The 15,253-nt window shown below is 33.5% G+C and overlaps 1 protein-coding gene across 1 annotated transcript; it reads left to right on the top strand.

Annotated features, from left to right (window-relative positions):
- The first annotated feature begins 7,203 nt into the window (after window positions 1–7,203).
- LOC127839281 (multiple epidermal growth factor-like domains protein 10) lies at window positions 7,204–11,401 on the top strand. The gene is made up of 5 exons (XM_052367558.1): window positions 7,204–7,638; window positions 8,048–9,001; window positions 9,389–9,521; window positions 9,838–9,935; window positions 11,037–11,401. Exons 1-5 carry the CDS (start codon window positions 7,584–7,586, stop codon window positions 11,042–11,044), a joined length of 1,248 nt encoding a protein of 415 aa, XP_052223518.1. The 5' UTR covers window positions 7,204–7,583; the 3' UTR covers window positions 11,045–11,401.
- The last annotated feature ends 3,852 nt before the right edge of the window (window positions 11,402–15,253 follow it).

Here is a 15,253-nt window from a genome sequence, read left to right as displayed (position 1 = left end):
GTGAAAAAAGTGATACTTACCAAATGTTGATTAGTGTATTTAGAGCACTTTCGTGAACGCGGAGCTTCTCGAAATGTAATTCATCTGAAAACTAAAGGCGGTAATAAGTTCTACAAAACAAAAGCTAGTGTAAATGTAAAATAAACATTAAATGCAATTAAATGGAAATTTTTATTTGACCAGTGTTACAGACCACCAATATAAACTTTGTACTTATATTTATTTAAGTGCTGTTATTGAGTTTAACTTAATATCCATACTGGAAACGTTTTAAATCAAGTGGAGCGTAGCAAATCATGCACTACAAAAAACAAATTTAAACATATGAAACAATCCATGCGTAAAATTTCTGCTAAAGTAGTTCACAAGTGCCGGGTCTATGTTGTCGAGCTATTATTGTTGATAATGTGTATCGAACGTTTTCCTGCATGGCCAATAATATAGCATGAAAGTCACCGTCAGTGTATACATGTTGCAGATTGGAAAAGATGGAATTCTGGCGCGATGTCATGTATTTATCACAAATCTTCTGTCTCTGCTGTAGTAAGTTCATTTATTTAATTAATTTATATATTAATTATATATATTAAATATATATTTTATCGGATTAAATATATATACATTTAAATGTATACACACACACAAGAGAAAGTGTTTGTATGTATTTATTTGTTTTTTTGTTTTTGTTTTAAAGTAATCGAAATCTTAAAAGCGTGTGCTCCCGGATATTATGGAGATCTTTGCCAACAATGCGCATTTGAAGGTTACATGTGTGAAACTAATGGATACCAATGTATTGGATGTATTGGTGGATTTTATTAGGTCGGATATTTGTGTGAACAGTGTCCTGCCAACTGTTTAACGTGCTCAAACGCAGCGTCATGTCCAGTCTGCATGCCGGGATACATAGGAAATGTATGTGAATATAAAAGTAATTGCTCATCTCACAACTGCATTTGCGCTACAGATGGAACGTGCGTACAGTGCAAAGAAGGATTTTATAATGTTGCTAACCAATGCTATGATCAATGCAAACCTCATTGTATAACATGTTCCAATGGCTCCACTTGCTCCATGTGCAAACCTGGTAGATATGGCCCGTCTTGCGAACTTGTTTGTTCTTCAGGATGTAACGGTGGATCATGTAGTAAAATAGATGGAACATGTTCATGTGAAGAAACATTTGCTGGGAACAAATGCGATCAATGTGATGTCGGTCGATATGGTATTTCATGTGATAAAGCATGCTCAGTAGGGTGTGCTGGACGTGTTTGTAATAGACAAGATGGGTCGTGTACGTGTTTACCATATTTTACACAGACCACGTGGGATATGTGTGTTGAAGGAAATTATGGATATTATTGCAACCAATCATGCTCTCTTGGCTGTGTTGACTTGAGATGTGACAAAGTAGACGGACACTGTGCATGTTCGCCAAATTTTACAGGAGATATTTGTACCCAATGTAATGTTGGAAGATATGGTACTTTATGTGACAAACACTGCTCGATAGGGTGCAATTCTGGTAATTGCAGCAAAGACGATGGTACGTGTGCATGTCGGCAAGAATTTTCAGGACCAACATGCCAGAACAGTCAATATAACAAAACATATACGATAAGGTGCAGCACAAATTGTCAAACATGTAATCCGACTGATGTCGGATGTTCGTCTTGCAAGCATAGGGGTATGTTTGGTTTCAAGTGCGATCTCGAATGCAGCAAGCATTGCCTGAAACAGTCTTGTTCTATTAATGGCGATTGCGACCTCGGATGTGCTTCAAACTTTTTACGGAAAGAAGTGCGATATCCCGTGTCCAGACAATTGTGCTGAAGTCGTTACGGGCTCAGTGTGTTCGCAGAACGGAGTTTGCAAGAACGGATTTAGAAATGGGACAACATCGGAATCTTGTAGACCGCGTTAGTATTTGTTCATTTTTTCATCTTGTTGAGACGGGCTTTTCTGAATGTAAATCAATTAAATTGTTTAAATGAATAGTGCATCAGCACAATTTGCACAGTATGTATACTAAATTTTATTGATTGTGTACGATGCGATCATTTCAAATTATCAATATGTGGGTATACAAGTCATGTAAGTTATAATTACAGTTACATTCAACCACATAATCAACAGGACAGTTATTTTCTTCACGTCTAAATATGCGGAAAATTAGAAATGTCCTTTGCCCCTTTTTTACCAAAATTATTATTTTGATATAGCAAGCGCCTCCAGGGATCACACTGCAGGGATTGTAGGTGGAGTTGCAGCTGTTGTTGTTTTTGGACTGGTTCTGGCTGGAGTACTGGTGTACATCCGTACACGGTATTGTACATTTTAAGTACATTATAATTTACGATTGATTTTAATAAGTTTTTTGTATTCCATATATATACACTTTATTACCAACAAATGTTCAAGCTGGACAACGCAAAAAATTGTTTCAATCGACATACACAATGATCACTTTGTAGACGAAAGGAACAACTCCAATCTTCTGAATATGAAACAACCCATGTGCGTTCAAACGAGGCTACAGACCAACATGTATATTCTGGACTCAGCAAAACCGGAAATGGTACAATCATTATGCATTTGAAAATGAGCGTAAATCCTAATGCAAAACCAGTATTATTAGTTCATGTTTTGAGAAAATGTCATTTGAGACTATTATACAAACTCTTTTGTCATTTTGTTAATGACAAAATATACTTTTATATTTTTCCAGATCCTTCGAACCAGGGATATTATAATACATAAGTATATAGCAACATCCCTGTTGGAAATGCCAGAAGCTCTTACTACCAAAACGATTCCCATAACAACCATCACTGACTTTCTTCAAGAAACAATTTATGTAATTCATTCGAACTACTCGCGCAGTACTTGAAATATCGCTATATATAACGAAGATTACATTCCAGTCTTAACATAATTATAGTTAAATGTTCAGTTAACTGTAAACTGTTGCCTGGTCAATGTTATCATTATTTTACAAAATACAATTGAATTCGTTAGATAGATGATTACTCACATTATTGAGTAAGTTTAATTTGCTGTTTCTTTTTTATTGCCATTCGTTGAATGTATTAATTTAGTCATTTTTCCTCAATGACTATGCTGTGACGTGTGAACATAAAATGTAAAAGATTTTTACTTAATTACAAAAGTATGGAAACATTTTATCAATTTAGTTAATCGACTTGAATGTGGGGGAAAGTTGATATATTACATTCGGTTTTATATTATGTTATTTTATTTTAGCCAATACATCGATTTTCCTTACTTAAAATGTTATATGGGTTTGTAATACAGATGGTGTAAAAGTTTTAAAATAATATATAATTGTGATATGTATATTTCACGTTGTATTAGCCGAATTATATATATACTGTTGTGAATTTTACTACATCGGTGTTTGTATCTCATTCTTCTATTATAACGTATGAACTGTAAATTCTTATTATGTGCGCATGCTATATGTAGAAAATATTTTCATATCAGGTGTATGCATAATTATGTAAATTGTTCCGTACAATCCACAAGGCTATTCATGTTAAAATGATCCAAACCATTTTATAACAAAGTTAAATGCAGGTTTTGACAATATCTTTTTAAGACAAAGAATTTTAATGATTGCTTATCGTAGACCATGGGTGGAGGATAATAGAATTGTTAAAAAAGCTATTGTACAAAACAATACAAGAAAGTTATAAATGCTGAAAAAATACACGGATAACATCAAGTAAACACAAATATCATATTTCTATTGAATTGAAAGATCCAGATATAGCAGAGGCATTTCATGCACATAAATGTGGAAATTTTGCAGCCCTGAACATCCTAGACTGTGACATCGACACCATCACAGTCAACAATAAGGAAGTATTCTTGTAATCGACCAAAGTTGTTCTTGTGAAATAGAGGAGGAAGATCAAGCAATGTGTGACTATTTAGCTAGTGCACCCTTGCGACAAAAGAAGAGAGCTGAGGCACGAAGAGTACTGGACCTCGGTCAAAATACCAGAGAACGTACAAGGAGTTGAGGAAACGATGAGGTCATAGAGAAGTGAGCACTAAATTGAAACGCGACAGTCTCAATACGTACCTATACGCAGTCTATCTAAGTTTTGTACATACGTTTATAATTGCTTTCATGTGTAGCATGGATATTATAGGTATACTCTTATTTCATTTGTGTGCATATGTGTGTATGTTCCCCATTATTAGTACGATAAATATTTCAAATGTTTAATAGGGCTGTTGCAGGTACATATTACATGGATAATCGCATCATTAATGTATTCTTTGACTTGTAAAGAAACATCACAAAACAATATTATAAACAAATGTAGATACTATGGTACAACTTTTATAGAGCCAACGTTGAATTTCGTATTTGTTCAGTCCACAGCTACGTTTGTAGATCAATCTATCCCTGCGCACAAGTCCCCAATATAGTCATGTTACTTGTTGGAGATTGATAAGAAAAATAAAATATACAAATAAATCAGAAAACAAAAAGTAGTATTTTTTTTCAAAATGAATCTTAATTTAACAAGTTTGTTCTTTTATTATTGTTCATAGGTTTATACTTTTAAGTTTTTTATCTTTGAACTTTTATTCGCAAGTCAAGCCGCACATAGAATGGTTACAGCATGCAAAGTAAACCAAACTAAACTTAACAAAAGTATGAAAATGAACCAATAATCACATACGACATTTATTCATCTGCAACATAAACATTAAATAACAAATTAAAGGGGAAAACATCGACAACATTGTTGGGAAATGCGAAAAAAATGTTATAATAAAATAATGTATAAATAGTATATTTTTACACAATATAGCTAACTTGTTCTTCATCATTTTTCAATTTTTTAAATGTTGAAAATTAATTTACAATATTAGTTGTTTGACGGAAAGTATTAGGAATTCTGTCTTTCTATCTTCATTACAGAAGTTGCATTCAAAACTGAAGTTAAATTAATAAATAAAGCCGATTTTAGTTACAGTTAAAGGACATACTCGTGGAACTCTTTCTACGTTGTTAAACTCGTTGATATTTTTATACATTGTACAATGTAAAATCTTGATCTTTCAATAGTTATTTTAAAGGTCAAAATATTGAGGTTATTCTCAAATACAAAGTCATAGTTATCACTTATGTAGTTTAAACATTTGCTAGGTTCGTTTTCTGATACAATAGCAAACATACAAAAATGCATGCAATGCTTTGCATTGACCGTTCCAATGCGGTGACCCGAGCTTTATTCTTATATGTGTTTATGTTGTTTTGTATTTTGCTGTTTTGTTCAATACTGCTCCAGCAGCTGGAATTTCACTTCTTTATAATGATACCATATGTATTATTTACTTTTGATAAACATTAGTCAAAATGTTAATCGTGACAATCAATCAATTCTCAGTTGGAACGTAGGTAAAGAGGACAAAATTGTCAAATCTTAGAAAAATCTATTACAAAAAGTCATATAAATGAATCAGTCTAAATGAAACTTTTTCAAAATGTTTATCTTGACAGTATCTTGACCGAGTGAGAATATGTGATGGCCAAATCTAAGATAGCCCCACCTATAGGTCACATTTACGAATAAATCTGGATTAAACTTGGTCAAAATCTTATCTGGTAAACATTAAAGGCTGCGTTTGAATCTTGGTCATGTTCGTCTAAATACTATGTTAACAGGTCGACTTTTAGAAAGAGCTTGTTACCGCTATAGAGCCCACATTTTGATGAAACTTTGTAAAACTGTTTATATTGACAATATATACAATGAATTTGAATCTGGGTAACGAACATTCAGACAGCCTACGGTCAAAATTTAGAAAAAAAATAGTTAGATTTCATAAACCAAATGTATGACTCAATTTTTTAATCAGAAATTATTGCTCAGGTCGAAAAGTTCGACAATGTCTATGCAGTTTTGGATGTGATTATCATCTACATGTACATCCAATCTGTATTATAGAGTGCTTAAGTTTTAAACAAATGGTATTGGCTTGATTGTATTCTATTTTCAGCTATCTGATCATTTGATGAGCTCTCCGTTGCCACATGGCCACATTCTCGGTTGTAACAGCTTAAAAGGCTTGATCCTCCATCCTTTCATGTTCATTTAAATTTCTACACAAAAGGGCTTTGTCTTTTTTAATGCATAAGTTATTTTTAAACTGACTAATCCATCAATTTGCTTTCTATGTTTACACCCCGGGCTTACTTCCTTTGATTGGCTATTCTCTTTTAACCTCAAAGGTGTGTTGTTCCTATAATCAACCCGACGTAAGATCGAACGGTCCAATAAAATATCCCTTAAAGCAGTCATTACACGTGCAGTTGGTATTTTGGACTATTATATTCCGTCTGCCACCCTAACCACTGCATATACTTGCATGGATCGTTTAGTGATTTTATTTTGTTGCTGTTTCGTTCGTCTTTATTTGTATTTGTTAATTTTAATGGTGGTGTTTTCCTGTTCTGAAACCTGCTTGTATTAATTCTGTGTCCTTTAAAAGTACCTGATTTTTGTTTCAAACAGACTTCATTTTGTTCCGACAAATTAGCATTTGTAGTGTGCGTTTTAATGTTTACTTTTATTCAATAATTTATATACACATATGTCGGTATATGTTCAAAATTGGAAGATATTCGCTAATGTAGTTTAGAAATAAATAGATAATGTTGTGTAGAGATTGTAAAAAAGTTTTTGTCATTGATTTTCACCAAAAAATTGGAAAATTATAATTTACCATATATTAATAAAATAATATATGGTAAAACAATATGAACGAAAAGAAGATTTGCCATGCGACATAACGCTATTCATTGTGTGGTGTAAGTGGAAACATACATTACATTTTTGCCTTATCATTCTTCGAATAATTAAAAATGTACGTTAATTTATGAAGTATACATTATGCTTTTGATCTAGACGGTCTTTGCTCATATAACATACGGGACGTTTCCGGATAACATACGTAACATCTATCACTAAAGCAGTTAATTTTGCACGTAATCATACTTTAATTTGCAATCGCGACTTTTAGTCAGCCTTGTTTCTATTCGTGTTATGAAGGGATGCAACTCCAACGGTACTCGATATCGGGAATGTGAAAAGGGTTGATTATCAACATGTGCATTCGAATATTATTTAAATGTTTAGCCACTAAAGAAGACATATTGTAGAAAGCAATATAATGTGTTTTTTCATTATATAGTTACCATGTTTGATTTTTTTCTCAAATCTATATTTATGAACGGAAACACCTGCTATAAAAATCGATATACGAGCATGTATATATCGCAATGAATGGAAGATATTTGGTAGTTAACAGTAAAATGTGTTTTTGGACCAGGAAGTTAAAGTTAGAGATGTTTTATGAAACCAGGCGTGTATATTTAAAAAGCTATATTTAAGAGAAGTATATTGTAAAGGAGGGTACAAACTGACATGTGTACAACAATAAATGCTGTAACATTGATTGTTTGCGAATGTTGGTTTTGTGGCAACACATGAAACAAATTAAAACTATGTTTTAAATAGCAACATCTGTCAATACAAAACATGCGGCTTCGGATTTGTTTAATTGGAATCGTTGCTGCGGGTTTGCACTCAATCGGTGAGTTATTGTGGACTTCTCATTTATAAAAAAAAATGTTTAAAATATTAACCCAATAGTACCGCCTTCACATATTCCATTATGTTCATATACAGAAAGTGTTTAATATTGTATTATTTTGTTTAATATGAAAACGTACGATAACATGTTTATTTGTTTAAACAAAAAGAACAAGCATGATTGTTGTTTATATTCTAAAAGAGCATTTGAATAATAAATACATTTGTTGTACATGAGACCATCTTTCAAAATTCATCACCATTAAAGCATTTCTGGATCAACATTTGTGTGTCGCCAAGTTGATGTAAAAAAGTTATATGTTAAAATTAAAGGTTTAATGCATTTCAATTGTAATAACCTTAAGAAACTATATAATATTGACAAATATGATATGCCTTTTACTTCTAAGTGCAATCTCAAATCCTCGCCTGTGAACCTGGATACTGGGGCGATAAATGTAAACCATGCTCGCATAAAGGTTGCAAATGCACTAATACGGATAACTGTCCAGGATGTATAGATGGATATTACTCGGACCATTTATTATGTAAACAATGTACTGAGGTTTGTTTAAAATGTACAAACGCAACGATTTGCAAAGAATGTAAACCTGGATATTCTGGAAATACGTGTCAAATTGTATGCTCCTCAACAAACTGCATTTGTTCAAGTCAAGGACAGTGTGATAGGTGCGTTGAGGGGTATCACAATACGCTCAATAATTGCACTGACAAGTGCAAACCAAACTGTCTGACGTGTTTAGATGAAGATACTTGCATTGCCTGCAAATCTGGAAAGTACGCAAAGGATTGCGATTTGAATTGCTCTCGAGGATGCATCGGTGGCGTATGTACGTTCATGGATGGGACATGCGCATGTGCTCCAAACTTTATTGGCGATAAGTGTGAATATTGTGCTCCGGGATATTATGGCGCCCTTTGCGAAACTTGCCCTTTAGGATGCTTTGATCACATTTGTAACAAATTAGATGGAACATGTGAGGCAAATGGATCACGAACATCTGGGTGCAAAGATGGGCTTTGGAATGCACGTTGCACTGAACGTTGCCGCGATAAATGCCAGTTTTGCAACCAAACAAATGGGGAATGTCTCACGTGTCTAACAACGAATGTCTATGGTTGTAATTGTGATTTTGAATGCAGCAAGCACTGCCTTAACCAGTCGTGTTCCATGAATGGTGAATGCAATCTGGGATGTGCCACCCATTTCTTTGGTAGGAAGTGTGATATTCCGTGTCCAGAAAACTGTGCTGACAGAGGACTTAGCTCACGTTGTTCCAATGACAACGGAACGTGCATGTTCGGATGCAGAGATGGATTCATCGGGGCAACATGTGCACAAGGTTCGGTGTTTTTTTGGTTTGGTATTTGCTATAACAACTTTATATTAAAAAAACATAACTAAACTATAGTGAAACAATTAAATTGATATTCCCAAACATATTTGCTCAAGATAAACCCTGAAAAGATTCGATGTTTGTATAAGTTTACTTGAAAATATGGCGAGATCTGTTTGTGCTAAAATATGTGATGAATCTTTTATGTGTTGTATTGTGTCAAAAGTAAAGATGTAATTGATGTGATTTAAGAAATAAAAGGTAATTGTTCTTTTCTGTTGTGTGTGGAAGTTTCTGTGTATAACCAGAAAAAACTCTATCATGGTATATCAGATTACGAGTAAATAAATAAACAATCACCAATTATGGATTATGATATTTCCGCTCAAACAGTTATTGCAGTAACTGCAGAAGTTGGTAAAGATGCTAGCGGCCATACTGCGGCTGCTATCGGAGGAGGCGTGGCGTCCGTTGTCATTGTTCTTGCAATTGTATTGATACTGATGGTGATATATATTCACAAAAGGTATAATGTCAGAACAACGCGTTTTTTAAAGCCTTGCAATTAAGTTTAATGAACGTTTGCTGGTCCAGTTAATTTTCTGTTTCTGTAAGTGACGAAGAATTATGTTAAAGGCGTAGTCACCTTCATGCTGCGCTGATCTTATGAAATTATTATATTTAAAATCTTCGTAAATATGTCCCGAGGGTTTCGTGCATATACTGTATGCATACGCTTTCACGTATCCGATATTACAAACAATACGATTCTGATATCTGGAAGGTTCTTGTGTGCGTGTGTGACAGTGTGTGTTTATTTATTCATTTAAAATGCTTTTCAGGCGCAACAAGCATGACCAAACATCTGACTATGAAACAACGCAAAGATCTGAGAGTGGGTCCACGGATATTCACCTGTATTCTGGGCTGCATGGGAATAGTAAGAAATAAATGTGTGTATCCTCGAGTCACCTGTTTCGGTCGATGTAACAAATAATCGAAAATATTTTAGATTTAATACAATAAAGTCGGCAAAATAAAAATACGCACATCAAGACTTATTTACAGTCCATCAATTCATTTATTGAGATCGTTCAAGTGCTTCCCGTTTTTTCCATAACACCAAGATTCTGCAAGAAAACATACGAGGAAAGTTGTGTACTGCGTCACCTGTTTCGGTCGATTGACTCCAGGGGTCGTATTCCAGAAGCACCTTAAGTTAAATTTTATTCTTATCCTTAAATTGGGAAATTTCCTTTAGTGTTTCATTTATTATTGCAATAGTTTGGCATCAAGAATTACATCAAAATAACATCATTATGTCAATGTTATTTTAGGAATACCAAAAGAAACATAACTGTCATGTGATTCCTTATCTAGAAAAGAAATACAAAATATTGTAATTTTGAACTTAAGTGAAATTATTTAAGAAATGACTTAAGATGTTTCTGGAATACCACCTCTGACCTAAATATTTCGGCGAGTGTTGTCCTAACAGTTACATTAAAATAGTAGTGACTATAGCAGTCCTCGGCATACTCGGAACTATCAAAAACGAAGTTTCTGTATGTTGATGATATTTTTGTAAAAAGAGCAAAAAAAAGTAATAGCAAAAATGATCGATGGTAATCAACTCAGATTTAAATCTGTACTGGTTGTGTCCTAATTTTTTTATAAACACTTCGAGTAGCCGTCAAATTTGAGATTTGCTATGTCCACACAAAACGATGACGTCATTCGTCACTTGGATAGAGCGCACGCGCAATATTTCCAACATCGACCGAAACATGTGATTGGACGATAAATAAAATATATTTTGTGTTATATCGATTACCATGTTTTACATATTTGTATTATTTAAACAAGATTTATTGTTTCTTTTGTTTTAATATTTCTGTCCTGAATGATAAGTATATTGCCCAGTTTATGTGCAATATGCTGTTTGTTGTAAGAGATAAAAAGACGATTAAATTCTTCAAGATAAGGAAATTAATTGAGACGCAAACCTTAAGTAACACAATATATGTATTTCATTTTGCAGATATTTAACAGAACACTTCCCAGAATGTCACATATGTACGGCGTTGACCAGAACCATGTAACCGTTGGAAACCGTGATGGAGCAAGTTTCACTCGAAAAACATACACAATATTTAATGCTCATAAGATGTGTCCGTTTGCGAGCTACGTGATTGACATTTAAACATGGTTGGTTTGCAACGATTACAGCATTAGTCACCGATTGAAATTTGATGTTGTGTTGACAATTAGCTAAACAAAAATACAGATTTATGCGTTTTACAATTGGCGATGAATTCGAACATGTGATATGAAAAGCTTTACTTAGTAAGTACAATTTCTTGATAATTGATAGGCAATCAGTAAAAAATAAATCAATTAAGTTTATTGAAGTTCATTGCAAGCTTTTATTAGATGAAAAATATATATGCACAAATAAAGGGCAACAAATGCGAATTGGTGCATACTGAGAATAATAATGTAAAGGGAATGAAATGGTACCCTAATAACTACCATATGATAGAACAGTTAACAGACATAGGTTTCACGTGAGAATGTTACTTAATTAACATAGAAAGAATTTTTCAATTAAACAAAAGATATCATTTTGTATTTGTAATTAACCGTGGTATCAAAAATCGGTGCCTTATTTCAGAATACATGCATTTTAAGCATTCAAAAACGTGATATTCATCTTCTATTTTAGTTCCCCAAGTATTCCGCAGGTCTAATTGAATGCTTTTCCAAAACTGTGAATAGAACGTCGAAATTTTGCTATTGACTGTAAATATCGAAATAGCATTTCAATGTTCAGAAATCTTTCTAAAGTAAGAAGTGTTTTACATCGATTATGTGCATCGAATAGAAGCATAGAAGAGCCATACATACTGTGAAACCATTATTAATCGTCAGGCATTAATTTTCATAAATTTCTTCAGTCGACCGATCGGAGGATTTAAGATCCTAACGAACAATCATGCTCTATGTTTGAACAAAAACAAACACTAAGTTGAACAATATTTTAAAACTTTACCGTAGACATGAGGCATTAAATTCCAACATAATCCATGCACACATTCACTGCTGTTTCGTAATCAAGATTAATCCGGTTTTGACACAAAGGGATGTAGATTACACAAGATACTTAACTGACACGTTACACTTCTTTAAAACGCGTGTGCAGTACAGCTGTATCGAATGCGTTGACTTCGTTTATGTAGAATGGTAATGAATTAGCGCTAATTGTTTAGAACTTTATTACCCATTAGGTGCATTGTGTTTTTCAGGGGTGTTGCATATTAGCCATCACGCAGCGAATGCCGATGAAAGACAACAAACCAAATGAAAAGATGACGTGTGATCAACATGCGTATTTATCACAAATTAATAAAGAATATTTTAATTACTGTTTTTTGTTTGATTGTTTGCGTTTAACCACACTTATTACTATTTTATATGTATCAATTTATTTATTTTTAATTATAATAATAGAATAAGACTCATTGGCAATTGGCTTTGTTGTAACAAACACTCGTTAACGGTTATTCGATCCCACTTGTCCGCTAATCATAACAATGAACGTGTGAATGGCATACATTAAGAGGGTCCATTACTGTCCATTGATAACAAAAGACTAGTTAATTGGCATGTGACAAACAGGCCCCACCTCCTGCAGTGATTCTCAAGTGTGTTCCCGCATTCGTACCACGATTTTTCGCAACTGCGTTTGATCGCGAATATGTATTACAAACAAATCGGACATTGACTGACGCATTTTTTAAAATTCAAAATCAGAAATCGGCGAATTTAAGTTCTGACGAAATCGTCATTTTTATAAAAATGACGAAATTTTGTGCTGTCGAAAATAAATGGTTTCACAGTATTAGTGTGCCATGCAGATTCAGTGAATCTTGTTTAACTGCTCTATACAAATGTGGGATGCCCCTTACATCTTGAGAAACCCAAATAAAGACGAACCTGTATCTAAAAAGGAGCTAATTAACTCGTGCTTCTCAGTGTATCCGCAAAATATAGCATCAAACAATTTGAATAGTGTGAAATAACTTTTTAGATGTATGCTGCTGAAAGAAGGCTTAGGCAATATTTGAACACGTCCAGTAAGATGTATACCCAAAATGGGCAAACGGCCACAGTAACTAAAGCTGCTACAGTTAATAAAACTGTCGGTAGTTTCATTATTGCATTGGGAACATTCAGGTAATTACAGTTAAACGAATATTGTTTTTATATAGTTTAAAACTATTTTGCATTATTAAGCTCTGAACGCTATGTTTAAGGGAGCTCTTTGAACGACGAATGATTAATAAATATATATCCTTCAGTGAACAATGCACTTGTGCATACGACTCTTGTATTTCATCAAGTGATCAAATACACTCTGACTACTCAACAAACGCATCCGAAAATAAAGACTCGAATAATAAAAATAATTTGATTCCATTTTTAATATAATATTGTTAAATAAAATACTATATATAAATTCAAGAAAATGTACACTTATGGAAAATTTGAAATAAATCCATCACTGGGTTTGTATATGTCCATTTCACACCTACGGACAAAGATCTATGTATATGGTATTTCCTGATCACCAAACCCCCATTATACATCAACGTGAGTGTCAGGTTACACTCTGCTATGTAGTTTATATACAAATGTTACATATGTTATCAACAGCTGGTTAAAGTCAATGAAACGCATGAACTAAAACGAGTGATCTTTAATTTCTCGACAGCTTTGTTTACCCGTATTGCGAATGTTCGAAATGTGTGGGCACGTGACATCATACACGTACATTATACAAAATGAAACATAACAATAGTAGTAAACCAGGAAAAATTGTTTTCATTCCAAATTTATTCAATTTAATATCCATTTTTACCACAAGCATGACGTAAGAAAACGAAGCGAAGAAAAAAAATCAACGATTGAAGGAGAATGAGACGAAAACAAAGCAGTGATCAATAATCGTTTTTCCAAGTAAAGCTTAATTTTCACACAAGTTTATCAAAATTGTCCATCAACCAGTTTACTTAACTTTATAATGCTAGAAACTCGACGGAATGTTTAACTGTTATGTATAGTTCAAGTCCCACATGGGCAGGTGAAAACATGACACATATAAAACATGAAAACCTATAATTATTAATTAATCCATGAACCAGTAATTATACATACAACAATGATCAAACCTAGTGTGTGATCTGACCATAAACATAACGTTATAATATAAAGCAGGACAAAAGAGTGTATACTGTTTCAGAATGAGAGAATAATATTACATTTACTGCAATAAAATATCTGAAAAGTATATTTTATAATAGAATATAGCTTTATTTAACACAATTGTTCTTTCATCAGTTTTGATAAGTGTTGAAAAATAAAATTGTAAGGTGTTGGACGGAAATCGATCGTTGGGAATGTATGTATTTCTATTTCCATTGAAGAAGTTACATTCATCGCCAAGCCTATATTTCAATTTTATATGCATTGATCTCTCTTTACATTATTTCATCTTCCTCTTTCAATAGGAATTTTAGGAATTGTACATTTACACGCCTAATTTGCAATATCATAAGGCATACTATTAAAGTACAGTAATTCTCATATACAAAATCATTACTATAAGTTCTGTTCTGTAGAAAATCGCTAGATTCTTTAGCCCCGATTCTGTACTATTACCTCTTATAATATCAGTCAGCTCTTTAAAACTGGTTATAGATTCAACCCCCTGGTCAATCCAATAATCAATCTAAATCATAAAGAGCCTTGAAAATTTTTACCAAACAAACTAAACCGTTTCATTTACAAATGGCAAGTTTAACATTTATTAGTTATTCCATTAGGTATGTGCCGATAGGTATGTGCAGAGGCCCCTCCCTGACTTGGTATCCTTCAAGCAGGGGCTTTCCTCACTCACCTTCTAATCACTGTTAGGTGTCCAGCTTCAAGTAACCCTAGTGATTCCCATTGCTGTGCCTACCGCGGCCACCGTAACCGGAGAGGTCTGGGTTGAAGAGGAGAAAACGAAGCTGGCAAAACTTTTTTCTATCTCTATACTTTTAACTCTACTTCTACTTGATACTTCCTACAGTCAATTACTGACTATGACAGGAAGGCGTCTGTCGGAGGACAGAGAATGTTAAAAGTCACGTGTTAAAAATATATATACAGTATGTACATGGAAGTGATGTTAATTGACATACAAAATAAAATGGT

Source organism: Dreissena polymorpha, chromosome 7 (assembly GCF_020536995.1).
Source record: "Dreissena polymorpha isolate Duluth1 chromosome 7, UMN_Dpol_1.0, whole genome shotgun sequence".
Taxonomy (NCBI): domain Eukaryota; kingdom Metazoa; phylum Mollusca; class Bivalvia; order Myida; family Dreissenidae; genus Dreissena; species Dreissena polymorpha.
The sequence above is the reverse complement of the archived record's forward strand: the minus strand, read 5'-3'. Positions and strand labels throughout refer to the sequence as shown.

Coding starts and splice junctions, on each gene's coding strand:
- LOC127839281 (XM_052367558.1), top strand. CDS start 7,584: ATGCGGCTTCGGATTTGTTTAATTGGAATCGTTGCTGCGGGTTTGCAC. Junction 9,002..9,388: donor CGGGGCAACATGTGCACAAG/GTTCGGTGTTTT, acceptor CCGCTCAAACAG/TTATTGCAGTAACTGCAGAA. Junction 9,522..9,837: donor GTGATATATATTCACAAAAG/GTATAATGTCAG, acceptor AATGCTTTTCAG/GCGCAACAAGCATGACCAAA.